This window comes from Talaromyces amestolkiae (genome assembly GCF_001896365.1).
Source record: "Talaromyces amestolkiae strain CIB chromosome Unknown scaffold4.1, whole genome shotgun sequence".
In the NCBI taxonomy this organism is placed as follows: domain Eukaryota; kingdom Fungi; phylum Ascomycota; class Eurotiomycetes; order Eurotiales; family Trichocomaceae; genus Talaromyces; species Talaromyces amestolkiae.
This window is the reverse complement of record NW_024468040.1, coordinates 585,466-609,498: the sequence shown is the minus strand read 5'-3', so window position 1 is coordinate 609,498 and position 24,033 is coordinate 585,466. Positions and strand designations below refer to the sequence as shown.

The 24,033-nt window shown below is 47.8% G+C and overlaps 11 protein-coding genes across 11 annotated transcripts; 8 read left to right on the top strand and 3 right to left on the bottom strand.

Moving 5' to 3' along the window:
- Positions 1 to 137: 137 nt before the first annotated feature.
- On the bottom strand, positions 138 to 1,742 carry BHQ10_002794 (uncharacterized protein; the record flags this gene model as incomplete). The annotated part of the gene is made up of 4 exons (XM_040874978.1): positions 138 to 260; positions 323 to 1,474; positions 1,534 to 1,645; positions 1,696 to 1,742. 4 exons carry the CDS (start codon positions 1,740 to 1,742, stop codon positions 138 to 140), a joined length of 1,434 nt encoding a protein of 477 aa, XP_040731298.1.
- A 1,535-nt stretch (positions 1,743 to 3,277) lies between these two features.
- On the top strand, positions 3,278 to 4,558 carry BHQ10_002793 (uncharacterized protein; the record flags this gene model as incomplete). Its single annotated transcript, XM_040874977.1, has 1 exon — positions 3,278 to 4,558. The coding sequence occupies one exon, from the start codon at positions 3,278 to 3,280 to the stop codon at positions 4,556 to 4,558; it is 1,281 nt and encodes a 426-aa protein (XP_040731297.1).
- A 635-nt stretch (positions 4,559 to 5,193) lies between these two features.
- BHQ10_002792 (uncharacterized protein) lies at positions 5,194 to 6,204 on the top strand (the record flags this gene model as incomplete). Its single annotated transcript, XM_040874976.1, has 5 exons — positions 5,194 to 5,459; positions 5,510 to 5,594; positions 5,651 to 5,815; positions 5,878 to 5,991; positions 6,052 to 6,204. 5 exons carry the CDS (start codon positions 5,194 to 5,196, stop codon positions 6,202 to 6,204), a joined length of 783 nt encoding a protein of 260 aa, XP_040731296.1.
- Positions 6,205 to 6,791: 587 nt separating this feature from the next.
- On the top strand, positions 6,792 to 7,656 carry BHQ10_002791 (uncharacterized protein; the record flags this gene model as incomplete). The annotated part of the gene is made up of 3 exons (XM_040874975.1): positions 6,792 to 6,967; positions 7,024 to 7,093; positions 7,150 to 7,656. The coding sequence occupies 3 exons, from the start codon at positions 6,792 to 6,794 to the stop codon at positions 7,654 to 7,656; spliced, it is 753 nt and encodes a 250-aa protein (XP_040731295.1).
- A 538-nt stretch (positions 7,657 to 8,194) lies between these two features.
- Positions 8,195 to 9,536, top strand: BHQ10_002790 (uncharacterized protein; the record flags this gene model as incomplete). Its single annotated transcript, XM_040874974.1, has 6 exons — positions 8,195 to 8,281; positions 8,347 to 8,969; positions 9,026 to 9,194; positions 9,248 to 9,346; positions 9,400 to 9,455; positions 9,512 to 9,536. The coding sequence occupies 6 exons, from the start codon at positions 8,195 to 8,197 to the stop codon at positions 9,534 to 9,536; spliced, it is 1,059 nt and encodes a 352-aa protein (XP_040731294.1).
- Positions 9,537 to 10,071: 535 nt separating this feature from the next.
- Positions 10,072 to 10,471, top strand: BHQ10_002789 (uncharacterized protein; the record flags this gene model as incomplete). Its single annotated transcript, XM_040874972.1, has 2 exons — positions 10,072 to 10,255; positions 10,380 to 10,471. The coding sequence occupies 2 exons, from the start codon at positions 10,072 to 10,074 to the stop codon at positions 10,469 to 10,471; spliced, it is 276 nt and encodes a 91-aa protein (XP_040731293.1).
- A 64-nt stretch (positions 10,472 to 10,535) lies between these two features.
- Positions 10,536 to 11,355, bottom strand: BHQ10_002788 (uncharacterized protein; the record flags this gene model as incomplete). The annotated part of the gene is made up of 3 exons (XM_040874971.1): positions 10,536 to 10,708; positions 10,774 to 11,232; positions 11,319 to 11,355. 3 exons carry the CDS (start codon positions 11,353 to 11,355, stop codon positions 10,536 to 10,538), a joined length of 669 nt encoding a protein of 222 aa, XP_040731292.1.
- Positions 11,356 to 11,642: 287 nt separating this feature from the next.
- On the top strand, positions 11,643 to 18,381 carry BHQ10_002787 (uncharacterized protein; the record flags this gene model as incomplete). Its single annotated transcript, XM_040874970.1, has 9 exons — positions 11,643 to 11,726; positions 11,885 to 11,909; positions 11,958 to 12,039; positions 12,090 to 14,395; positions 14,443 to 15,043; positions 15,117 to 15,150; positions 15,667 to 15,767; positions 15,846 to 16,328; positions 16,383 to 18,381. 9 exons carry the CDS (start codon positions 11,643 to 11,645, stop codon positions 18,379 to 18,381), a joined length of 5,715 nt encoding a protein of 1,904 aa, XP_040731291.1.
- Positions 18,382 to 19,419: 1,038 nt separating this feature from the next.
- Positions 19,420 to 20,993, top strand: BHQ10_002786 (uncharacterized protein; the record flags this gene model as incomplete). The annotated part of the gene is made up of 4 exons (XM_040874969.1): positions 19,420 to 20,184; positions 20,235 to 20,488; positions 20,536 to 20,910; positions 20,966 to 20,993. 4 exons carry the CDS (start codon positions 19,420 to 19,422, stop codon positions 20,991 to 20,993), a joined length of 1,422 nt encoding a protein of 473 aa, XP_040731290.1.
- Positions 20,994 to 21,636: 643 nt separating this feature from the next.
- On the bottom strand, positions 21,637 to 22,041 carry BHQ10_002785 (uncharacterized protein; the record flags this gene model as incomplete). The annotated part of the gene is made up of 2 exons (XM_040874968.1): positions 21,637 to 21,846; positions 21,910 to 22,041. 2 exons carry the CDS (start codon positions 22,039 to 22,041, stop codon positions 21,637 to 21,639), a joined length of 342 nt encoding a protein of 113 aa, XP_040731289.1.
- A 641-nt stretch (positions 22,042 to 22,682) lies between these two features.
- Positions 22,683 to 23,957, top strand: BHQ10_002784 (uncharacterized protein; the record flags this gene model as incomplete). The annotated part of the gene is made up of 5 exons (XM_040874967.1): positions 22,683 to 22,784; positions 22,945 to 23,015; positions 23,066 to 23,147; positions 23,203 to 23,463; positions 23,517 to 23,957. 5 exons carry the CDS (start codon positions 22,683 to 22,685, stop codon positions 23,955 to 23,957), a joined length of 957 nt encoding a protein of 318 aa, XP_040731288.1.
- Positions 23,958 to 24,033: the final 76 nt, after the last annotated feature.

The following is a 24,033-nucleotide window of genomic DNA, read 5'->3' as shown; positions in this document are numbered from 1 at the left end:
CTATCCTCTATTCTGTATGATGATTAATAGTACTTATACAATAACGAGATTACCAGTCGTCTGTGACGGACAATACCCGAAGACAATACAATGTAACGAAACCTGGAATCCTCATCTAGCCAACATATCAAGTCATATCATACAAAGACCGTCGAAAGAAGTTTGCCAAAAACACCTCGAATCAGGTCTGGGCGTTCTTGGGCACACGTCAGCAGCACAGCAGCGCTCAAAGTGAATGCTATTTGTTCCCTCTTCAAATACTACAGAAAATGTTAGTAACGCTTTGATCCTATACTTGAATAAGCAAGAAGAGGGGATGTACCTTTCGTTCATATCGTCGGGGAAGGATTGCCGCCGCTGCTCTTGGAGCTACGAACAGAGCAATTTCCTGCCTTCGCGACGCAGTTTCCGCCAGTATACTCCAGCCACACATAAAACAACCGGCGCCCACACAGAGGCCGGAATCCCACATCAAAGGCGTCACAGTATTGGAGCTGAAGATCTTCGGCCCAAGTCTTGTCCGTGAGAGACATACTCCATAGTAGAACATGCTAATGAACAATGCTAGGAACGTGGAAGAACGTGTCGCATCCTTGACAGCTCGATTAAACGCGGTAGCTGGCTGTTTAGCGCGTAGTCGGAGAAGTAATTGTAGTGGAAGGTTCGTGAGCATAGCAAACTTGAACGATCGCATGAACCGAGACAGGGCATGCCATTCGCAATTCGGACCACAACCCATATGCACCATTTCGCATGGTATTGGTACGGTGACGGCAGGGTCACCCCATGTGATCGGCCAGCCGTAATCTTCACACATAGACTCAAGCAGCGGCGCTTGACCTGTATCCTTGCCATAGACATATATACCCCTTCTCGCTCGCCGCAAAGCTTCGATAAGACGTCCGTCTACTTGGGCTGCCTGTCCGATCCATTTTTCGTATGAGCGCGGCAATCTCTCCGGCGCGTAAAACCACGCCCACATGACTATAGCAGCACTTCCGGCAAAGAGCCCAGCATCAGCCAGTCGTGGGGCGATGTCTTCCACTCGCGACCATCTTCCCTTGCTTCTTCGTCTTCTCGCCCATTCGGTCCAGGCTAGAGATGCTATAACGCCAGCGGCTCGCGTGAACGAAAAGAGTGTAAGGTCGAGCGATCGACCGGCAAGATCTGGACGATATTCTTTGGTTTTAATGTCATCCGACTGTCGTTCCACCATTAATTTTTGGTCAAAATCGCTGTTTCTGATTGACCCCTGATCTTCGCCCTTTTTGTTCAACAAATGGAAAGCTGCCCATCCTGAGAGACATGTCGCAACAAACCGGACGATACGCCTGAGATTCTCGGAGGACGAACGGCGCGAGCGTGCAATGCATTGAAAGAACAGAAAAGGTAACCACGTCGAACCGCCGACTAGCACCGCGCAGAATGTCGAGAATTTGTATAAGCCGAAACCACCTCGTAGGATGCGATATAGCTAGAATCAAGCAAGTATCAATATAAGCATGAAATCCGGAGGTGCCTTCAAAGACGCACCTTTTCAAGTTTCGCACGGTAATTGGCATTTTTGCTGATGAGTAAAGGAATGAAACCAAGTAATCTTGGTGTTGTCAAGGCTAGGTACCCCAAGCCGTACGCTTTGAGTATTCTGATAACCAATTAGACAGGTTCGTGCTTGCAGACATCGATTGCACTCACGGTTGGATCAAGTGAGGGTGCACAGCCCTTTCCCTGGGGACTGCCATCAGGCGGTTTCAGGATGTTCGTACGGCATAATAGAGGGAAGTTGACAATCCAACGTTATGGAACAATTTTGTCCAATTAGTGGCGTCGCGATAGTCAGGAGGCTTCTGTTGGTATATGGACGGATGGAAGGGAGGGAAGTGGTCGCTGCCAACAAGGGATGCCAACTTTTTTTGGAATCACATGTGAAGACTGGTAGCATTGACCCATCCAGCCGTCGCACAGTAATTAGCGGCTGATCGGCCTGGCCCAGTCAATGACTTATCAAGGCGCTCAACCCTCAACCCCGCGATAATTGATTATGCTGAGGTCCTCTTTGCTGAGTTCTGGCTCCTATCTACATATTGTGCGTTCATGAAATGAGTCCTGAACTAAAACAACAATAATGCCTGTCATTAGAGTCTATACAAGGCTTATTTTCGTCCCGCATGGCACTAGTGACCATCGGAGATGGTACGGAGATGGGCCGGAAAGCGATGCCTCGGCTTTGATGCCCATACTATATAGTAACCCACAATCCACCATTAATTCTTGCTGTTCCTCGGACTGTTGTTTCTGGGTCAGGGGTAAATCATCGCTGGCCAGAGGATCGATAGTTGTGCAAGTGCTCTGCGGATGGTACTGGTCCGATACAAAGGGAGTACAGTGAAGTGTGTAAAGAGGTTACAGTGACAGCGAGAGTGGACAATGAAGAAGCGAGCACCAGACGAATAATTCCTGTAGCAAGTAGTATAGAAAGGATCTGGCCGGCGACTGGGATCGAGATCTTCTTAAGAAAGTATCAAGTACGTCACAGCACGCGACTGCCTTTACCAAGAGGCTAAGCTGCTAAGTCAGTTAACTAAGTTAGTCAACTACTCCGTAAAAGAAGCGGAGGCTAGTGTCGGCGAGATAAATCTTTGCATGTGATCCTCCTCCTTCCTCTCTCTCTCACTCACTCTCTCTCTCTCCAGCCCTCCGCTCAAACTCCACACTCAGCCCACGATCCCGTATTATTATCTACGGGTCTCTGATTGATTACTGCGTTGGTTTTAATTGATACGCTTTATCGGACGTTGCGGTCATCGCTTACCGCTGCTTAGTTTTGCGCCCGCCGCTGCATTCTGCTTCCCCGGATCTTCCCCCGCTTACTTTCGTCTGAACTTCTCGTTTCATCCTCGAGCCAGCCCGTCCGGGATATTACTTAACTGGTTTCCATTGATCGCTGCTGCAGTCCTTCACTACTATCACATTTATTCTCGTGCCTGAGGATATATGGCGGCCGTAGATTGTCGCTCATACGGACTCGACTGAATCAACCTCGGCAGCGACCGCTCGACGTGCATGGCATGAAAACATGCTGAGGAACAACCAGACAGAGGCGCCGCATGTATAATAAGACCACACACATAAGCAACAAGGAAATATTGGCTCACTTTCGCCATGATGAATGTCGCTGGATCAGTTAATCGTAGGGCGTCTCCGCCTCCTCCTGGCCCTTTTGGATGTAAGTGTTCCTGATGTCTTACTGATGTTGTGAGACGCCCGTTTACTGATCATGGCGCATTTGAATACAGACAACTTCCTCGCAGCCAACGAACCTCCTTACGATGTCGGTCCAGCTCCTCCCCCCGGTCCGTCACTTTTAGACGATACGGAGTCAAACATGCTCGAGAGTTTCTTCACAACACTAAACACTAGCCAATTTAATGTTAACGATGCTTGGTTTCAGGACCTTTCACACGATAAAGGCGGTGGTGCATTTGGACTGGACTGGACAGAAGGGCTACCACCGAATTTGGAAGGCTCGACAACTTCTTTATCACAACCACCTATTCTCTCAATGAATCCACAGAAGAATAACAATATGATGGGAGGGATGGGTCCCGACTCCGATATCCTGGCAGCCGCTCAAATGCTTTATGGAAACGGAGCCAACACAATGAACTTTGCGACAGGCCATTTGTTCCCTGCTGGTATGCCAGAAATGGCACCTAATCATATGCCTCATCCCCGTATCAAGCAAGAGCAGACACATCATCCGCCTGCAAATCACAATGATCCTCGTCAAATGATGCCTCAAGGACAACATACATCAGTCTTTAATCCAGAACAGCCAGCAATTCCAGTAGATCCACATACAACCATCGAAGTTCAACGGCTACGCTGGGGCTCAGATGCTGGGTTCGTGGACCAAGGTTACCGACGACCTGCCGAAATGGAGAACACAGACGAGGTCACAAAAAATCTCCTGGAAAATATGAAATGTTTGGAACCGCAATCAAGCACTACTAACACGCGTGCACCAACGCCAACAAAGTTTGAGACTCCTCACAATCGTGAGTGGAATAACGGCAATGGAGTCAGCACTTCCCAATCTTCTGACACGACGAACTATGACGAAGGTGATGGCAGTTCACGGCCAAGAAAACGGTCCAAGATCAAAATGCAAGAGGACGAAGACTCGGACGATAACAGCGGCACGCCAAGGATCAAAAAGATGAAAGGTGCCTCTGGAGGCAAGGCCAGACGTGGTTCAAGTGAAAGTTCCTCGAAGAGAACAAAGGCACAGCAAGCCAAAGCAGCAAGAGAAAACCTCACAGAGGAGCAGAAACGCACGAACCATATTCTGTCAGAGCAAAAGCGTCGCAACCTTATCAAACAAGGATTCGACGAACTATGTGCGTTGGTCCCTGATCTTCGTGGTGGCGGTTTCAGCAAAAGTGCCATGCTCATTCAAGCTGCGGATTATTTGGAGGAGGTTCTGATTGGCAACAACGAACTGCGAAAACAACTTTCGCAGCTCAAAACCGTTAACGGCTTTATGATACCCCGGTGAAATGAGTTGTGTGCCTTTTAAATCCGATTTGTCTCTCAATAGACAATCCAAGTCAACCACCCCAATACGAGACTTCGAACTGCTGCGACTCAGAGCTCTCTATTTTCGTTATTTGATACCCTCAAAAAGTTCAGGAGTATCGGCCGGTCAGTACAGCATCCATGATTAGGATGGAATAATCAACATGAAGGAGTACATGTTATATCCACGTACAGAAAGGAGGGATATTTGCCATCTGCGATTTGCAGATAAGGACATATTTGTTGGATGCATTGTGAATATTCGATGTTGTGATTATTGTGCGTATATAATGAATGATGTGTTATGTTGTCTAATGTCTGATAATGTAAATCATCGAAACTCTTAGCTGTATGGCCGTGTAATATGTATATGTAGTAGGGTGGGGGCCTGTGGATCGCGGAACCTACAGCACCTAAAACATGCGGAGCTCAAAGCCTAGACTAATCCCAACAACAACAAAAGCTACAACTACATCGACACCTTCTTAAGGTCTTTCACGTTACAGCTAGATAAATTCGCAATCTAGTAGTACAAGACCACCGATTGCGCCTTTTATCTAGTCGACTCAAAATTCTCGCCTATATCTGTAACACAGGCGCGCATCAACAAAAACAATGTCAACAAAACGCAAGCGCTCGAATGATAGCAACGAAGATACCACCAATCCAGCGCGAGAAAATAAACGCTTCACCTGGCTCAAACCACAAGTGAAAAATGTCTCCAAACACACCATCAAATCGAAATGGTCTTCGCTACCAGAACCCGCGCAGAGCAAAGTTCGGGATTTGTTTAGATCGCTTGAGAGGCCTGTTATAGTGCGGCAGCGCGATGAGCGGAAAAGAATTGAGGCGCAGGTTGCGTTGGGCGGTGTTGTGAAGACGTGCGTATTCTTTTCTACCTAGCGCGACTGGATATTCTGACTTTGTGCAGCTTGGAGCGACGACTTCCGCGCATGCCGTTTCCGCCGCTTACGAGGGATGCTGGGTTTGATCACGAATCTGTGCTAAATGAACATGTTTGTCTTTACCTTTGCTTGTAAGCAATGTCAACTCTCGGCTAATTGATCTACAGCGTGTATTGGAAACCCAACTCTCGACAACACGGAACACAATCGACCTCCTCAAACTAGAGATTGAGCGTGAGGAGGCCCTCTTGGCCAAGGAAACGAAATACGTCGAAGAAATGGAAAAAAATGCGAAAAAAGCGGAGGTTGAGCGCAGGCGGCAGATGAAAAATGTGCGTCCTCACCCTTCGGGTAGATTTGAAAGGATATTGCTAAAGGTTGTTGGTGTGTATAGGAACACCCCGTTCTACGACATATCGATGATCATCCTGGTCACGACAATATTTCAACACCTTCCGCGCCGTTTGTGGTTATTGATCGGTCAAAGGAGCAAACTGCCCTATGCGAGGTACTTCCCCCTTACCCTAAATACCCATTGTCTTAAACTGCGAGCTAATTAGAAGAATAGATTGAACCCGATCGCGAGATTGAGTCTATAGTCATGCAGTTGAATGGACACCTGAATTCGATGCAGAACAATATTGCGCCGTTTGTGGAGCTGAGAGAGGCTATTACGGAGGCGCAGGCGGCTTTGGATTTTTTGCCTCTTCCGCCGGATTGATTGCTTCTTCGAGGGAGAGAGAAACAGGTACACAATAGGTTGAATACTGGATGAGAAGGAAGGAAACTCCGCCATGCGACTGATGGAGCAGAGCTAACCAGTCAGGTTGCATGCAACACAAATGCATTTAGCAACCACAACAAGAGCCGCGTCGAACGCGCCTGTGGGTGTTTATCCTGAAATCCTAGGGCAGAATACTCAGGTACCGAGAAGTGCTGCAGAAGCTAAGATCAACTTTAGCTGCTCTTAGTTCATGGATCTGATTAGAGCGCGCGTATCACGGAAGAAAACATCGACTAGTAAGCTGTACATATAATATAGCTAGTTGTTTAGCCAAGTGATCCAACTCAGATAGTGTCACAAGTGTATATAAATTTATTATGAAGATATAAAGTATAGCTATTGGCTGCGGCACTCCACTAGAGATAAACGGCTTAAGGGCGCGGAGAGCGGAACTCAATTCGCACGTCTTGGCGATCATGCTTCTTCCGCCGACAATTGCCGCAACAGCTCAATCAGCAACATCACCGAGATCACGATTATACGATTTCAGCTAACATTTGGACTGCCGATCAATCAATAACACAATGGATATGCGCCGCCTACGCTTCCTAGGCAGATATCGCAAAACATGCCACCCACAGCAATCTTTTAGTCATCTGACAACGAACGGAACGAGACGATTTTCACAGCGCTCGAACTTGAGACAACAAGCATCGTCACAGGGAAATGCCGATTCGAAGCAGAAGAATACATCTACATTGTTCGTGAAAGCCAATTGCATCAAGTGATAGGGTAGCGCTGATCGTCGAGGAACAGATACTACACTGCCAGTATTATCGTTGGCACTCTTGCCTTGGCCTATGGCTCTGTGCCTTTATATAAGATGGTGAGCTTACCCCTACATTTTAAGCGAAGTATTGATAGCTGACTGTTGGCTTTCAGATATGCCAACAAACCGGTTGGAACGGCCAACCCGTCCAAGTCCACAAAGTCGGCGACGGCGACACTGCCTCACGCCTCAAACCCGTCACCGACTCACGGCGCCTACGCATCACCTTCAACGGCTCCGTCTCCGACGTTCTGCCCTGGAAATTCACACCTCAACAACGCGAAGTGCGTGTATTACCCGGCGAAACCGCGCTCGCCTTTTATACAGCCGTGAACAAAGGTCCTCAGGATATCATTGGTGTGGCAACGTACAGCGTCACACCGGGACAGGTAGCACCGTACTTTAGTAAGATTCAATGTTTCTGCTTTGAGGAGCAGAAACTTAATGCGGGCGAGTCGGTGGATATGCCGGTTTTCTTCTTTATTGATCCGGATTTTGCAAAGGATCCGACCATGAAAAATATTGATACGATTACGTTGTCGTACACCTTTTTCAGTGAGCCCCCCTTTCCTCGCTTTTCCTCTCCTAACGCGCTTTTTCTATATGGAGCGGTATACTAATACAAGATTAATTGCAGAGGCACGGTATGATGATAACGGGATTTTGAGACCTACCGCCTGAAAAGAAATGGCATGAAGAGATACCCACCAGGACTCTGACATATCATGTACTATCATCATCTGAATTGCATATATCAGACTACTCAGCTCATACATTGGAAGGCGTTATGCATTGGACGGTTTGGAAAAATTTGAAGATATGTATAGATAGATGGCTTGTACATATGCAGGTGTCAATTGAAATAACATTGATTCAATGATTCAGACCGAGTATCACATATCGCAAGCAGTTTGTGTGGTTCTACAATGTTTTGTATAAACAGAGCAATTTAGCATATAGAAAGATCTTGAAATGTGATCCAGTTATACGCCATAAATCTGAGGCTCTGGCCAGACGCACGGACCACATATTAAGTGATACGCGTCAACGCACTCCCGACGCGTTCTTAGACCAACTAGCTTCAAAGACAGCTTCGACAAGATACACACATTGCACCTCATCGAAGGATTCCGCACCGTCAAGTTCAAGAGATACAAAATGGCTCTTCTCGTGGACAGATTGCGTCCCCGATCTCTTGATTCACTAACCTATCATCCCGAACTCTCAGCACGACTGAAATCTTTGGTAAGATCCAGCCCACCATCAGTCCAAGTCAATGAAGACCACACCACTAATTTGATATTTCACAGGCACAAAGTGGTGACTTTCCCCATCTTCTCGTCTACGGCCCCTCAGGCGCAGGCAAAAAAACCCGCATAATCGCAACTCTCAAAGAACTCTACGGCCCCGGCGTCGAAAAAATCAAAATCGACGCTCGCGTATTCCAGACCACCAGCAACCGCAAACTAGAATTCAACATTGTCGCATCTGTATATCATCTCGAAATCACGCCATCAGACGTGGGCAACTATGACCGCGTTGTGGTGCAAGAGCTCTTAAAAGAAGTCGCTCAGACCCAACAAGTTGATCAATCAGCCCGGCAACGGTTCAAAGTCGTCGTTATCAATGAAGCGGACCACCTGACACGCGACGCGCAGGCAGCTCTGCGTCGCACAATGGAGAAATATAGTCCCAATCTACGACTCATATTACTCGCAAACAGCACATCGAATATCATTGCGCCGATCAGGTCGCGAACACTCCTGGTCCGCGTTGCGGCGCCGTCAGAGACGGAGATTTGTGCTGTGCTCAAATCGGCCGCGGCAAAGGAGAATTGGGCGCCTTCTGACGCGCTGAATATGAGAATTGCGAAGGAGAGTGGACGGAATTTGAGACGGGCTTTGCTTATGTTTGAGGCTATATATGCCCAGAAGTGAGTTCCTCCATGGGCAGTTTGGTGGCTGGATGCTAATATAGGCGATGATGCAGTGAGAAAGTATCCGACAAAACTCCCATTCCTCCACCGGATTGGGAGGCGCTCATCTCTGTGGTTGCGGATGACATAATAGCAGAGCGATCGCCGGCGAGGATATTGCAAGTTCGGGAACGACTTTATGATTTGTTGACGCATTGTATTCCGCCGACGACGGTGTTGAAGGTATCCTCCGTATTCATTGGACAGGCTGATGGATATACAGCTAATATCTTCAGACGTTGACATTCGTGCTCATCTCGAAAGTTGATGATGCCTTGAAGCCGGAGGTTATAAAATGGTCAGCTTTTTATGAGCATAGAATCAAGCTGGGCAGTGTATGTTCCCATCGATTCATTAAACACAGTGGGCTGAGCTGATAGTTCTATAGAAAGTCATCTTCCATCTTGAGGCTTTCGTGGCCAAGTTCATGCGTATCTATGAAGGGTACGTGGCCACATTCAACTTCCGAACAGTTGAGAGTCAACTAACTTTGTGCATAGATACTTGATGGGAATGGACTTCTAAATAGCTGAAAGAATTACTATGTATTGGGATGTTTAGGCGTAAAGAGTTAGAGGGCATGGTTATCTGATCAACGAGCGAATCTGTTTTCTCCATGTGTATAGTACTGTATGCTGTATGTTCAAGGACATCTGTTTGATTATCCTAGTCAATGAATGCAATGATTCAAGATAAGAGTTTGTTGAACCTAGCTAGTTGATGTCTTCGAGGCCGGTGTCGGTTACGTCATTGCTCTGAATATCTTGACTACCTTGCAAGCTACATAAAAACTATACCAGCTTCGTACAATCTACAAAGTCCCTCAAATCCCAATATTTACAGCTACAGAGCAATTCGAAATCATGGAGCCAGGTGGTGAAAGCACACAGTCCGTCCTACTTTTTCATCTTACCTCCTGCACCTACATCCACAACCAGCTAACCTAGCAACCTATAATAAATAGATACGAATCCATCCGCACAGTCACAGTGACTCCGCCAAAGGATAAAGGACAACTCGGTGGTACTACTCCCCCTTTTTCCCGCGAATTAGATATCAAATGCATGTGACTGACTGGCTGGCTTCAGCAACCCAAAAAAGCACCATCAGCCCCCTCAAAACCCTCTCCAAAGACGAGTCCGAGGAACAACGTGATAATGGCAACCAAGCCAGCAAAGATCCAGCATTGACGGGTCCGCAGACCGCGGGGATGACGAGTGGTGTTTCGGGGGAGGTTGATAAAGGTACGCCGCCCAGCCAAATTCCTTTCATTCCCAAGTGTTCAAGAAACTGGACATGCACATAATGTGATTCGTGATATCTATAGATGAGAAAGGCTAATGCATGAATCTATTGTACAAAATTTAGATTTGAAGCCTGATGCAGAGGGCATCGATGAAGAGGCTCGACGGACAAGAACGGCGCAGAGACTCGGGCCCGGATCGGGAATTGGTGCTTAGACCGGATATATAAAGTACACGGCGTGAAGGAGAAAATGAAATGTGACAGAAAGAGGTTAATGAGTTATTGAGTGGGCGACGTGCTGGTAGATGCAGTCTTGGGCGGATTAAGGCTGTTCTTCACGTCCAAGGGAACTTCTCGTCGTGCTCGTTTCAGACTTTCCAATGTGACTCCATTTCCCAATTTTGTGATTCCGACGACGGGCGGATCGCCTTTCTTGACGAATTCCCACATTCCTGTACATATGACGGTCAGATAATGCGCAATTTGATATTGCAACGAAGAACGAAGAAGAACGAACCAGGTAATTTATGTGCCGCTAATCGAAACGCCTCCCTCGCAATCTTCTCATGAATATCTCCCTTAATCTCAAACACAATCCTACTAACCGGAATCCTAGCCGCCCAATAATCGAATTTACCCTTTCCCTTACCCATACGCATTTCGTTTCCTGAAGTGTATACACCAATATTCGCACTAACGCGTTTGTACAATGTATAGTTCATCCCTCGTAGTCTTTTCCGTATTGTGTCTTCGCCGATTTTGAGTGATGAGGCTGCGACACGGCGGTCGTGGTCTTTCATGCGTAGACCGTAGTCGCCGTGCACGACGGTTGTGCCGCGCATGGAACCACCGGTGTGCATCTTGGGACGACCCTTGGGGGATTTGGATTTCTCGGCGAATTTGGGCGTTAGCCAGTCCATGGCGGGTGATGTGGTGGAGAAGCATCGTGTGATTTGGGATTGAAGGAGGACATTATCTGTTGTTGGTGTTAGTTGATTTGAAGATAGACAAATGAAATTGAAGAAAAAGTGTAGAAGAGAGGAAACAGATCAATTAACTTACATGACCTGAGCAGGCCGAACTGTGATTTTGCCAGCATCTTGGGCAGATATTATGTCCCTGCGTGAGGGAAAATTCCTGTGTTGAAAGATATCGTCCGTCCGGCGGCCAAGTCTCGAAAGATGAAGCTCGGATAGAAAAGACCGGCCCAAAAGGGTAAAAGTGGCTTKGTCACGTGGCTTCGAGGCAACCAAGGCGGCGAGCGCGGGTCTGCGCGACAGTCGCGTCTCCGCGCGCCTTCTGCTGTTTCATTCACAGCCAACGACATTTTTACTCTACCATCGACATCGACTTCAGGTGGTGTATTGTTGTTGATCGGGTATTGAAATGCCGGATATCAGGAACTTTTTCGGTGCCAAAGCAGGCTCAGGGACAGCTGCGCCCGCTGCTGCCAAACCAGCTCCCAAGGAGGTAAGTGAAGCTTTACGTCATTAGGGATATTTCTTCATGTGTGATATATCTTATGGGTGTGGATTTCGAGCTTACAATTGTTGTTACTTGACTATATGTCACAGTTTCTGCTGGTTATTTTATCAACTGTCGATCAATTGCTAATGTTTTGTCACTAGGATCCTACTGCCGCGCGAAAGAAACGTAAGTTCCGACGACACACGGATAGAATCAAATATTAACACTATCAAGGAAGTAGAAAGGTGGTTGATGATAGCGACGAGGATGATTTCGAACCTCAACCATCCCCGAAAAAAACCCCGGTGAAGAAACAGTATGTGTTGCCTCGATTCACGAGACGAATATTCTAACAACTCGACAAAGTACAAAAGACGAAGCCAAAGGAGAGCCGACCAGCACATCAGATTATTTTGCCTCGAACAAGAAAAGAGGTCGTCCGCCGAAAAACGCTGAAGCAAAGGATACCGCACCCGCTACTGCCTCTCCTGTGAAGAATGGAACCAGCACACCGAAAGCTAAACCACACAAAGAGGTTCTAGCATCTACAGAAAAAAAAGTAAAGACACGTGCATCCAAATCCGTTTCGAAGGTACTGGACGATGATGAAGGTCTCGGAGGCGATGATATCTTTGCAACAGAGTATGGCAAGTCCGGTCGGCGCGATGATGACTACGTCGACGACAAGGATGCGAGCGATTCTGAAGACCTTATCGTGAAGCCTGCTAATTCAAGAAAGAGTAAACTCGATGATGAAGTGGAAATGCTCGATACACCACCGAAAGCAAAGCCTGGACGAAAACGCAAGGCAGATGCCGACGAGGAGGATAACAAACCCAAGAAGAGTGCAGGACCTGCAGTCAAGAAACAGAAGTCTGCCACGAAGCTACAAGAACCTGAAAACAAGGAAATTCAAGATATTTTCGACGCCATACCTACGGTCAGACCGCCAACTCCGCCGCCGACAGTGCCTGGTGCAAAGTTCAACTTTTCGACCGCCGCTAGGTCACGTACACCTCCTGCTGCTGGATCGGCAGAAATACCTGTTGGAGCTGAGAATTGTCTTACTGGTTTGTCTTTCGTCTTCACTGGCGTTCTAGATACTCTTGGACGCGAGGAAGGCCAGAGCCTTGTCAAGCGATACGGCGGCAAAGTCACCGGCGCTCCTAGCTCAAAGACTAGTTATGTTGTTCTTGGAAGTGATGCTGGACCGAGCAAACTCAGGAAGATTAAGGAGATGAATATCAAGACAATCGGCGAAGAAGGACTATTTGAGTTGATCAAGCGTCTTCCTGCCAATGGAGGTAGCGGCAAGGCTGCTGGGCAGGCACAAGCAAAGAAAGACGCTGAAGAGAAAAAGATTCGCGCCATGGCCGAAGAAATCGAACAAGAAGAGAAACAGAAGGCGGCCGAAGCAAAAGCGAAGAGCACCCCTCAAAAGACTTCGACGAAGACCTCAACTGAAACTGCAACTGCAACTGCGACCCCAGCAAGCTCACAACCCGAAGCTGACGGCCGCCTCTGGACAACGAAATATGCACCAAGCTCGATGAACATGATATGCGGCAACAAAGGTCAAGTCGAGAAGCTGCAAGCATGGCTGCGTAACTGGCGCTTGAATGCGAAACGCAATTTCAAAATGCCCGGAAAAGACGGTTTTGGTCTGTACAGGTCTGTCATGATTCACGGACCACCTGGAATTGGAAAGACGACGGCAGCACATCTGGTTGCGAAACTTGAAGGATACGACGTCGTTGAGACCAATGCTAGTGATACTCGCAGTAAAAAGCTGGTTGAAGGAGGACTCCTCGGTGTTTTGGATACAACGTCTCTTCAGGGCTATTTCTCAGGCGAAGGCAAAAATGTTGACAGTCAAAAGAAGAATCTAGTCTTGATTATGGACGAAGTGGACGGTATGTCTGCCGGAGACCGAGGTGGTGTTGGCGCTCTTGCTGCTGCCGCTAAAAAGACAAATGTTCCTTTGATTTTGATCTGCAACGAGCGCAGTCTGCCTAAGATGAAGCCATTCGATCATGTTACCTATGAGCTTCCTTTCAGGCGCCCAACTGCGGATATGATCAGAGCACGCCTTATGACCATCTGCTTCCGTGAGGGTCTAAAGATTCCTCCACAGGTTCTCGACAGCTTGATTGCGGGGACCAATGCGGACATTAGGCAGCTCATCAATATGTTGTCCACGGTGAAATTGGATCAGAAGACCCTGGATTTCGACCAAGGACAGCAACTATCAAAGGCTTGGGAGAAGCATATCATATTGAAACCCTGGGATATTGCATCCAAGATTCTCAACGCGCAGACGTTTTCCCAGTCATCTAAATCTACATTGAACGACAAGATCGAGCTTTACTTTAATGATCACGAGTTCAGCTATCTCATGCTCCAGGAGAATTATCTAAAAACGCAGCCAACGCTGGCGAGCAACTATTCTGGCAAGGAACGAAAGCTGAAACTTCTCGAACTGGCCGACAATGCAGCTTCCAGCATCAGTGACGGCGATCTTGTGGATCGAATGATACATGGCAGTCAGCAACAATGGAGCTTGATGCCCACGCACGCTGCCTTTAGTTTTGTTCGACCTGCCAGTTTCGTTTTTGGCAATATGTCGGAACGAACGAGCTTTACCAGTTGGTTGGGTAATAATAGTAAATTTGGTAAGCATTCATGGAGAATGTTAAGAAAAATATCTAACATTCGCTAGGCAAACTCAACCGTGTCACCAAAGAGATTCAAGGACATATGAGGCTACGAGCTTCAGGTGACCGCGATGAGATTAGACAACAATACCTGCCTGCTCTTTGGGATAAAATGGTGCGCCCATTGATGGTTGATGGCAAGGATGCTGTCGATGGTGTCATCGATCTGATGGATAGCTATTTCATCACCCGCGAGGACTTTGATTCTATAGTTGAACTCGGCCTTGGTCCAATGAGCGAATCGCTAGTCAATATTCATGCCCAAACAAAGTCAGCATTCACCAGAATTTACAACCAAAGATCGCACCCTCTGCCTTTCATGAAAGCCACCAATGTTGTCGCGCCGAAGAAAGGACCCAAGGTCAAACCGGACATTGAAGATGCAATTGAGGACTCTGAAGACGAAATCGTCGAGGACGCAAAGGAAGAAGATGAAGAAGAAGAATTGGATTTGAAGAAAGACAAGTATGTCAAAGTTCCCAAAGCGAAGAAAGCTGCTGGTAAAGGAACTGCGGCCAAGGGCAAGAAAGCAAAGGCGAAGGATGATGACGAGGATGACGAAGAAGAGAAGCCGAAGAAGGGACGAAAGGGGAAGGCCAAGGCGAAGTAAGGCTATGTTAGAGTGCAGCTTTGACTGAGGTTTCGACCCAAAGATGACATTGTCCTTAATTGTTCGCAGCTACTATGTTGATATCGACTTCGGCGTTGAGTGGGTAGGTAGATTATTGTACCATATTGATATGATGAAGACCTTATGATCACCATTAATAAATATTTAAGCGTGCTATTAGATCCACAATCTGCATAAAACAGTTCATTTCTCATACCAATTGGCCTGGTGCGAAAACTAGGGGTAGAGCTCGGTGAATATCGTGGTTGATTGTACAGCCATTAAGGGTTTAGACCGTATTCCCCGCGGTGGATTAACGTAACTGAGCGTTGGCCAACGGCCCCCCAATTCCGGCGGCTGAGCCACTAACACTCTAGCTCACCTGCCCTTCAACACTGTCAACAGATCAACGCTCTCTCACACTTTATCTTCGAACATCGCATAAGCAGACCTTTCTCATTTCTTCTCTCAGGCTGGACCTGATATGATTACTTTGACCACCACAATCTTTCGTCGAGTCGATATTATCTGTGTTTGATACCAGTTTACAGTCGGCATGCGTTATCCTGGGGATGCTGGTGCACAATAGTTCTGTCCTGCGTAACTCGAACAACTACAGACCTTACCTACGACTTATTTTCGACCTCGAAATATTGTGAAAATACCTGCGCGATTGGAACTAGCGCTATACTCAACCATGTCCCTTCTGCAGAGCGAAGAGTGAGTGATTCATCCAGGATGTGCTAGCACAGCAACAAACCGTTGCGCCCTGCAACACCAAGAACTAACTTGTCCTAGTTTCACAATCTGGCAGCTGCGAACCTCATACCTCTCTACCATCAAAGATGGCATCGGCGACCGCCTCATTGACGTCAATAACTCAGTATTAAACACCCCCGGCTTTCGCGCCGCGGGCTGGGTGCCCACATCCGCCAACGCAACGACAACGACCCAAGAGAGCGGCTCTCTTGTTAAACGGACATATTCGCCTCCTATACCTACAACTGCTAACGTCGCATCTGAGTACTATCGATTTGCGCGACATACGGAGTTGAATGATGGGGATGGCCTGAGTATCGATGATGCGGAGGAAGATGAGGGTGGGATGGTGACTGGTGGTGGGGGTGGAAGCACCTATGCACTTGGGATCAAAAACCATGGGAAATCCGCGCGCAAGAATAGACGGCGCGATCGCCAGATTCCTGTTATTCAGAGAGTGGGAGAGGATGAGGATAGCAGTGATTTGAGTGACGAGAGTGATGATGAAGGTGATTTTGCAAGGTTGGTTTAGTCACTGCGAAGTCTTATTTATTTGTTGCTGATTTTATGAGACAGAGCGGCACAGCAGATCAAATTCTCGAAAATGCCGGTGCGGAATAGGGCAGGATCCCTACCTATGGAGGATGAAGAGGTGCAACATGCAGGCTCTGATGCGAATTTGGGCCGGGGATATAGACGAAGCTCAATGGGAGCCGTTGAAGTCGCTCAAGGACGCCCGCGAGGCGATACCGTGACGAGCAGTGATATGTCAGAAGGCGACAATCCTGCTCTTTTCAGGCGGCGACAGATTCAATTTTCATCTAAGCATCAAGTTATAGAAGAGCCGGCAGATGACGGCCAGGCAAATAGCGAAGCGCCTTCAGGGGAATTGGGTGATCCAGATGAGGACTCGGCGGCAGGCTCTGTAGATTCAGACCTATCGTCGGATTTTGGTGTCACCGCAGGTTCGGCGTCTCTTCTTGCTGGCGTTCCCTTGAATGATACTCTAGATTCTTCGCCCGCGATGATGCACAAACTACCAAATGCAAACTCACAAGGCGCGTCGCCTAGGAAGGCCAAGGTGACCACCCCTGGATTGCAAGAACTACCTCCTCCACGACCCATCAGTTCTGTGCAGTGTGTCAGCCTGTTGTCAGAAAAACTCAATGCCAAAAAGGCTATACCAACCAACCCGGTCGAGAGGTTTGGACCTTTATGGGCTGCAGATTCCAATAGAGCTTTGAATATCAAGATCTATGCACCTTTCTCTGAGGATCCTGAAACGCCATACAACATGCCCATATTCCGAGACTTTCGTGACCAAGGTCGTACCGGTCCGGTCACAGTCACAGAGGCCATTGGCCTAGCGCTTTGGAGGTATATGAAAGAAGGCTTGAAGCCGGCAATTGACCCCGGCAAAATGAACGTAAATCGATGGACACTGCGGATGGTTGAAGACGGCGAAGTTGATTTTGATTTTCCAGCTCTGGGCCGTCACTTACCCTTGGCTGATTTTACTTCCAACAATAACCGGGCAGCTGGAATGCGTGGCCGTTCAAGAGGGAAACAATACGACGAGTTTGCTTTGGTTGAAGCTACGGATGCCGAGTTTGAAGAATATTCTCGTTTGTATCCCCAGTTCAACCCAGAGCCTGTCGTCGAGACCAGTGAAGCGACACCACAGACCTCCAGTACTAACACGCCACAAACTAAAGCCATACCTTCCGCGGTAAGGCTGAATCCTATTCTTGGACTACCGTTTACCTCTGCATTGAATGGCAGTACATCGAAACCGGCGGATATGCCCGCACCCACGTCTCATGCCACGCCTCGTCTTGGTGTTCAGAAGACACTGAAGGTCCGGTTCGTCAACATTGAAGGCTCAACACAAACCACGACCGTGAACACAGCTACCGACAGCTACATTGCCGAGATCCTCGATTCGGTGTGCAAGCGGTGGGGTCTAGATAAGGGCAACTATCTACTCAAGATATCAGGCACCAACACTGAAGCGCTTCAGGACCGTACTGTCGAAGTCCTCGGCAACGTGTCTGAATTGGATGTGGTCCGTCGCCGGTTTGGGGCTGGTGCCTCTTTCGCAGGTTCGCCTGGCAGCGCCTCACCTAACGCGCCTCTTCAGATCGGCGGTACGACTTCTGTACCTTTCAAGAAGGGTAAAAAACATCAAATGTTACATCCGCTTGCGCAGCCACAGAAGCAAGATTTGGTTGGTGGATATTATCGGCGATACTATGTATATCGCAAGCAGTCCATGTCCTTTACAGCTTCGAATCAAAGAGTTCTGGTTCTTGACAATGACTATTTACACGTGATGCCGGGAGAAACTGCAAAGGGGGTGTTTGATACTACAGGAAAGACGCGATCGATCAATTTCAACGAGATCGTCGGCACCAAAGTTAGCAGGAGACACCCGAAGAGCTTCCAGGTTGTAGTCCTCCGCGGAGCGGATGCGCATGAGCAGAAGCGATATGACTTTGAGGCTCGCAGTGAGGCGGAGGCAGCGGAGATTGTGGGTGAGATCAAGAAGAACATGGAGCAGTACCGTGTGTGGTAGCTGCTGCTGATTCTCTCTTTCTTTGTTGTTCTGCAGAGAAGCGGCTGTTTGTTAGGTCTGACTGGCGTTTTGTATTATGAGTGTATCCTACGCTATTTGATTACAAGGGATTTTTTACGTTCATTAGAGAGACAAAAGGTCTACATAAGCTCAAGGTCGATCAGTCATCCGATCATTGACACATCGGGACTCCAGTCGAGATCAGACGATGTATGTAGTACCTAGATCCAAAGATGACCGTGACCAAGCCGGAAACGGCAACACTAGAGTCAGCATCATCCATGACCAGCTCTCGGCATTGCTCGGTATCGTGCTAACGAGGAATGGAAATGAGAAATCTGGTCCTAGGACATTCAATATTGAGCATGTGTGTGTGTAAATGAGACATTAGCAAAAAGACAAAAGTAGTGAATCATAAAGAAGGATGTAAAACGGACTCCGGACTGACCCCGCCCTGCTGACTTCATCGATCCGTACGTCAATCTTCTCTTTACTACTATTACCACACTGCCTATACATCGTCAACCTATAGGTGCCAATAGCACTGCACTCCGATCCTGTCCAATTGTCTTTGTCTGCTGTCCTTCCATCTTCTTGTTGAGCAGTCTGCTCTTCAGCCTATTCATACGCACGCTACATACTGCAAAGTGTGAACCGACGCCAATCCGGCGACGCCACAAGTAGATCCCGAGATCCCACCAAGCTCACTCACTACTCACCTTACTACGTATAGTCGTTGCTGGCCAGACTATTCTATATTCATATCTACCTCGATATCTATATCAAAGAACACATGTGCAGTCAGCTTCGCAATCACCAATTATATAGCACCAGTCGTCCCGGGCGATCCTCTTCCGTCGGCGACAGAGTACATTACGTAGCCTCGTCCTCTTCTCCACCTGCTCTGCACAACCTTGGTCTGAGGGGTATCCGTCCTCTGTCATTCACCAATTGATTTTCTTTTCTTCTATAATTTCTGTTTCCTTTTTTTTTTTCAGACTCATCGTAGTCTGGAAAAATMCCCGCCATAAGCATCTCATGCCGACGTTCGGGTCCCTGCTCAAGAAGAAAAAGACGCATTCGACAGGTTCGAAGGAGTTGTCCACTTCATCAGCCACAGAGACATCAGCATCCGACAAACCCGGCGACGAGACGTCGGAGCAGCATTCGAAGGAATCGAAGGAATCGAACGACAGCAATAACAGCTACAACAGCGCTGGCTCGACCGGCACCGAGACGAACAACATCAAAACCGGCTCGAAMGACAATCAGATGACATTGACATCGTCAACAAACCAGCAAAATGCGCAAGGCGCGAATAATTCGTCGTCACATAATCACCATCACCTGCCGAATATCGGCAGCATAAAAAGCATTATCAACCCTACGCACCATCAACATGGAAACGAATCACAGGCGCAAGGCCAAGCCGAGAACAACAACAATAACAGTGTATCACAGGGCCAATTGCCCAAGTCGCAATCAGCCCGACAGACCAAAGGCAAATATTCGCTAGAAGATTTCTCGCTGCAGCGAACATTAGGAACCGGAAGTTTTGGCCGGGTGCATTTGGTGCAGTCGAGACACAATCATCGCTTCTATGCGATCAAAGTGTTGAAAAAGGCCCAGGTGGTCAAGATGAAGCAAGTGGAACACACGAATGATGAGCGGAGGATGCTTCAACGGGTGAAGCACCCGTTTCTCATTACGCTGTGGGGCACTTTTCAGGATTCGAAGAATCTATATATGGTTATGGACTTTGTGGAGGGTGGAGAGCTTTTCAGTTTGCTACGAAAATCGCAGGTACGCTTAGAAAGCTGGAAGGTAGTTGGAGATGTGCTGATGAATTGCAGAGGTTCCCCAATCCTGTGGCCAAGTTTTATGCTGCGGAAGTGACGTTGGCGTTAGAATATTTGCATGCGCAACATATCATCTACCGAGATCTCAAGCCCGAGAATTTGCTGCTGGACCGGCACGGGCATCTAAAGATTACCGACTTTGGCTTCGCCAAGGAAGTCCCGGATATCACATGGACGTTGTGTGGAACGCCAGACTATCTTGCACCGGAGGTTGTATCCTCCAAGGGATATAATAAATCAGTGGACTGGTAGGACTCCCAATACGAAGGCGAACCAATATGGCTGACAATGCTAGGTGGTCATTGGGCATTCTCATATTCGAGATGCTTTGCGGCTTCACGCCGTTCTGGGACAGCGGATCCCCCGTCAAGATATACGAGAACATTCTCCGAGGCAAAATTAAATACCCTCCCTACATGCATCCAGATGCCGTCGATCTTTTGTCGCAGCTCATCACTCCAGATTTGACAAAGAGACTGGGTAACCTTCACGGCGGCCCCGAAGATGTCAAGAACCATCCCTGGTTCGCCGAAGTAACTTGGGAGAGGCTGTTGAGAAAGGATATCGATGCTCCGTATGTTCCGCCCGTGAGGGCTGGACAGGGAGATGCTAGTCAATTCGACAAGTATCCTGAAGAGAGTGAAGCATACGGCAGCACTGGAGAAGACCCGTACGTACTCTCTTCGCCTCGTATGCAAAGCAACGTCTAGCTAACCATGCCACAGATATCACAACCTTTTCACCGAATTCTGATTATTGCAACCTCACCACATTTGCTATATCTTTTTCCGTCCACGGAAAGCTCACATCTAGATATAACCAACCTCATATTATATTATTAAACATATCTACAACGGACTTGGGTTTAGGTCGGATTCGTTTTGATTTTTTGTACTCTTGTTTGGTCTTTTTGTGTTTCGACTTTTGGCTGGTGAAATGATCGATTTCTATTGATGATTCTGGGACTGATGTGATAAAATTTTATGGAGTCTGTGACATCTGGATGTGTGTGGCATATAACTAGTCTAAGTAGTAGACCGAAGAGACGGTAGGAATGAATGCATGATGATTTTGGACCTTTCGTGAATGTGTTGATACAGGCCAGTAAAATTCATGAGCAGTGTAATTCACTACCTTGTTATACCTTAACTGAAAATCTGAGACAACTTGACTGATCTTAAAGCATGTGCATTCCTCATACCCAAATGACCAAGATTGGTCATCACAATTGAAGTCCTTCCATTGATGAGAAGTTGAAAGTTCCATCTAATATTATACAACCAATATCATACATATGCCATGCCAAAACCTTCCCCTGAGCACAACCAATATTCTATCAAACAATCCTGTCCGTAATATTTTTTCGTTGACTTTTTTTCGTTGAAGAGTGGCTGATCTACTCCGACGCCCCCAAAGCCCCCAAAACATCCGCACCAGCACCCATCCTCTTCGACTCTGTGGCCACTCTGGAAACGTATGCACGGCCTGTCGCATTCCAGAAATTGGTGTACTTCTCCATGCAGGTGGTCAGACAGGTCGATTCGCCAGCTGAGAGTGTTGAGCCTGGAGTGGAGACGCAGCGGTCGAAGCAGTTTTCGTTTACTTTCTGTTCCCCCAGGGTTATTTAGTTGGCGTTCTCTTATAGAGAACTTAAAGAAAGGATACGTACAGTGATGAGAATGCGGGTGTTGGCTGTGGCTGCTTCGGCTTGGACTTGTTGGATAAGAGCATTTTTGAGTTCAGTGGAGGAGGGCTCGGAGGCCGGGGAGGTGGATGAGGAGGAGGAACCGAAGAAAGACATTTTTTGTCGTCGTGTGTGGATTGGATAGAGATATTGAATGATTGCGTGTTGTTTGAATGAAATGAATGTCTGATTTAGTTAAATGTTTGATAGTTGAGAAGCTGCGGCTAAGATGCGATAGAGTATGTTCACGCTAGCTCATAATGGCCTAGTGCATTGACAAGTAGTGAGGTCACCGGCTCAACTGTGGCTGATTGGCCCCAAAGCCCGAATAGTTCGATGCACGCGCCACACTTCTGCAAGTGGACACCTTTACTACATACAACAGCTTCATACCTTTCTGTAACAACTACATTCTGTGTCCCTCTTTTACCACGACTGCTCACCTACCTTCTACCTCTTACCTTCTACATTCACGACACATTGGCCCAGCCAAGGTGATGTCTTGGACCCATTGAATGTCCCGGCGACATTGTTGTGTAAACATTCACGATCATTCCACCTCGACCTACAGTGTAACATTCTAGCGAGCCCTTGACGTTACCTTTTCTTTTTTCTCTTGGGACTACTACCAAAGCAATTGCTGAGAGTTATCATTCGCTCATACTCTCTCACCTGCAATCACTCCGCTATCAATCAAATTTCTTTAGAGGTATCCCTTCGTTCAACCCGACTCTCAGACAGCTCGATCAATCTCCAATATGTGGTTCGCTCAGTGGGCTGCCTCCGCCCTGGCTTTGGCCTCGGTAACGGCGGCAGACACCAAGTATTGGCAAGACAATACTGATGTGAAGATGCTTCCAGTGAGTAGCTCTACACAAGTATATCCGTCGCGAGACATGCTTACTCTAGTGCAATGCATAGTTACGAACTCATAGTTTGGCTCCGGTATGATCTTCCTACATAATGCGCTTGTACAGTATGACACTACGAGAAACAAATAACTAACTGCGCCGGCTGCAGCCCTATCTAGATTCCGACATGCATAGTCGATGGTGGGATTTTGGCGGCGATACTGTTATTCGTACAGATCAGTATGCTCGCCTGTCAATCAATAAAGCTGAAGCGTGGCTAATGCTAGTAGATACGTCCGCCTCACATCCGAACGACAGTCTCAGCAAGGCTGGATATTCTCCCGCGTCCCTCTAACCGCCACCAATTGGGAGGTACGTTGTCTTCATCCCTCCTCGCGTGACCACAAGCATTTAACATAGGCGGTAGATCGAATTCGAATTCAAGATCAGCGGATCAGGCCACTTCCACGGCGATGGATTTGCGCTCTGGCTCACCAAGAACCGTGCCACACCCGGTCCCGTATTTGGATCAGCAGACAAATTCGAAGGTCTAGGTATCTTCTTCGATACCTACAAGAACAATCGCCCCGGTACCTCGTTCCCGTACGTCATGGCCATGATGGGTGATGGGCAGACGACGTATGACCAGGACCATGACGGAAAAGCTAACGAGTTGGCTGGGTGCTCTGTATGATTCTCCACATACCTCCCTAAGATATAATCGAAACTGACATCAGACAGGCCCGCGGTCTCCGAGACGCCGCAGTCCCCACAAAAGCGCGCCTAACCTACTTCCAAGACCGATCTCTCACACTCGACCTCCAATACAAATCTGACGGCGCATGGACCGAATGCTTCTCTCTCAGCGCATCAGATACCAACATCGCAATCCCCGCAGTGACATACCTCGGCTTTTCCGGCGAGACCGGTGAAGTCACTGACAAACACGACATTATCTCCGTGACTACGCACAACCTGTACGACTCAAGCACCTCTGCGAGCCGGAACAGGGGCGGCGCATCTCCCAGCCGTGGACGCGGTGGTAGAGGCAGGAAGAAGGCTACTTCTTCCGGTGGCTGGTTGTGGTTCTTTTTCAAGATTTTCTTGTTCTTGGGCGCTGTCGGTGGAGCCTATGTGGGCTATACGATTTATCGGTCTAGCCAGAGACAATCTCGCTTTTAAGCAAAACCTAAAGGATGAAAAAACGAAGAAAAAAGTCATCATATGAAATGGTGCTACAAATCATATCAGTCTAGCT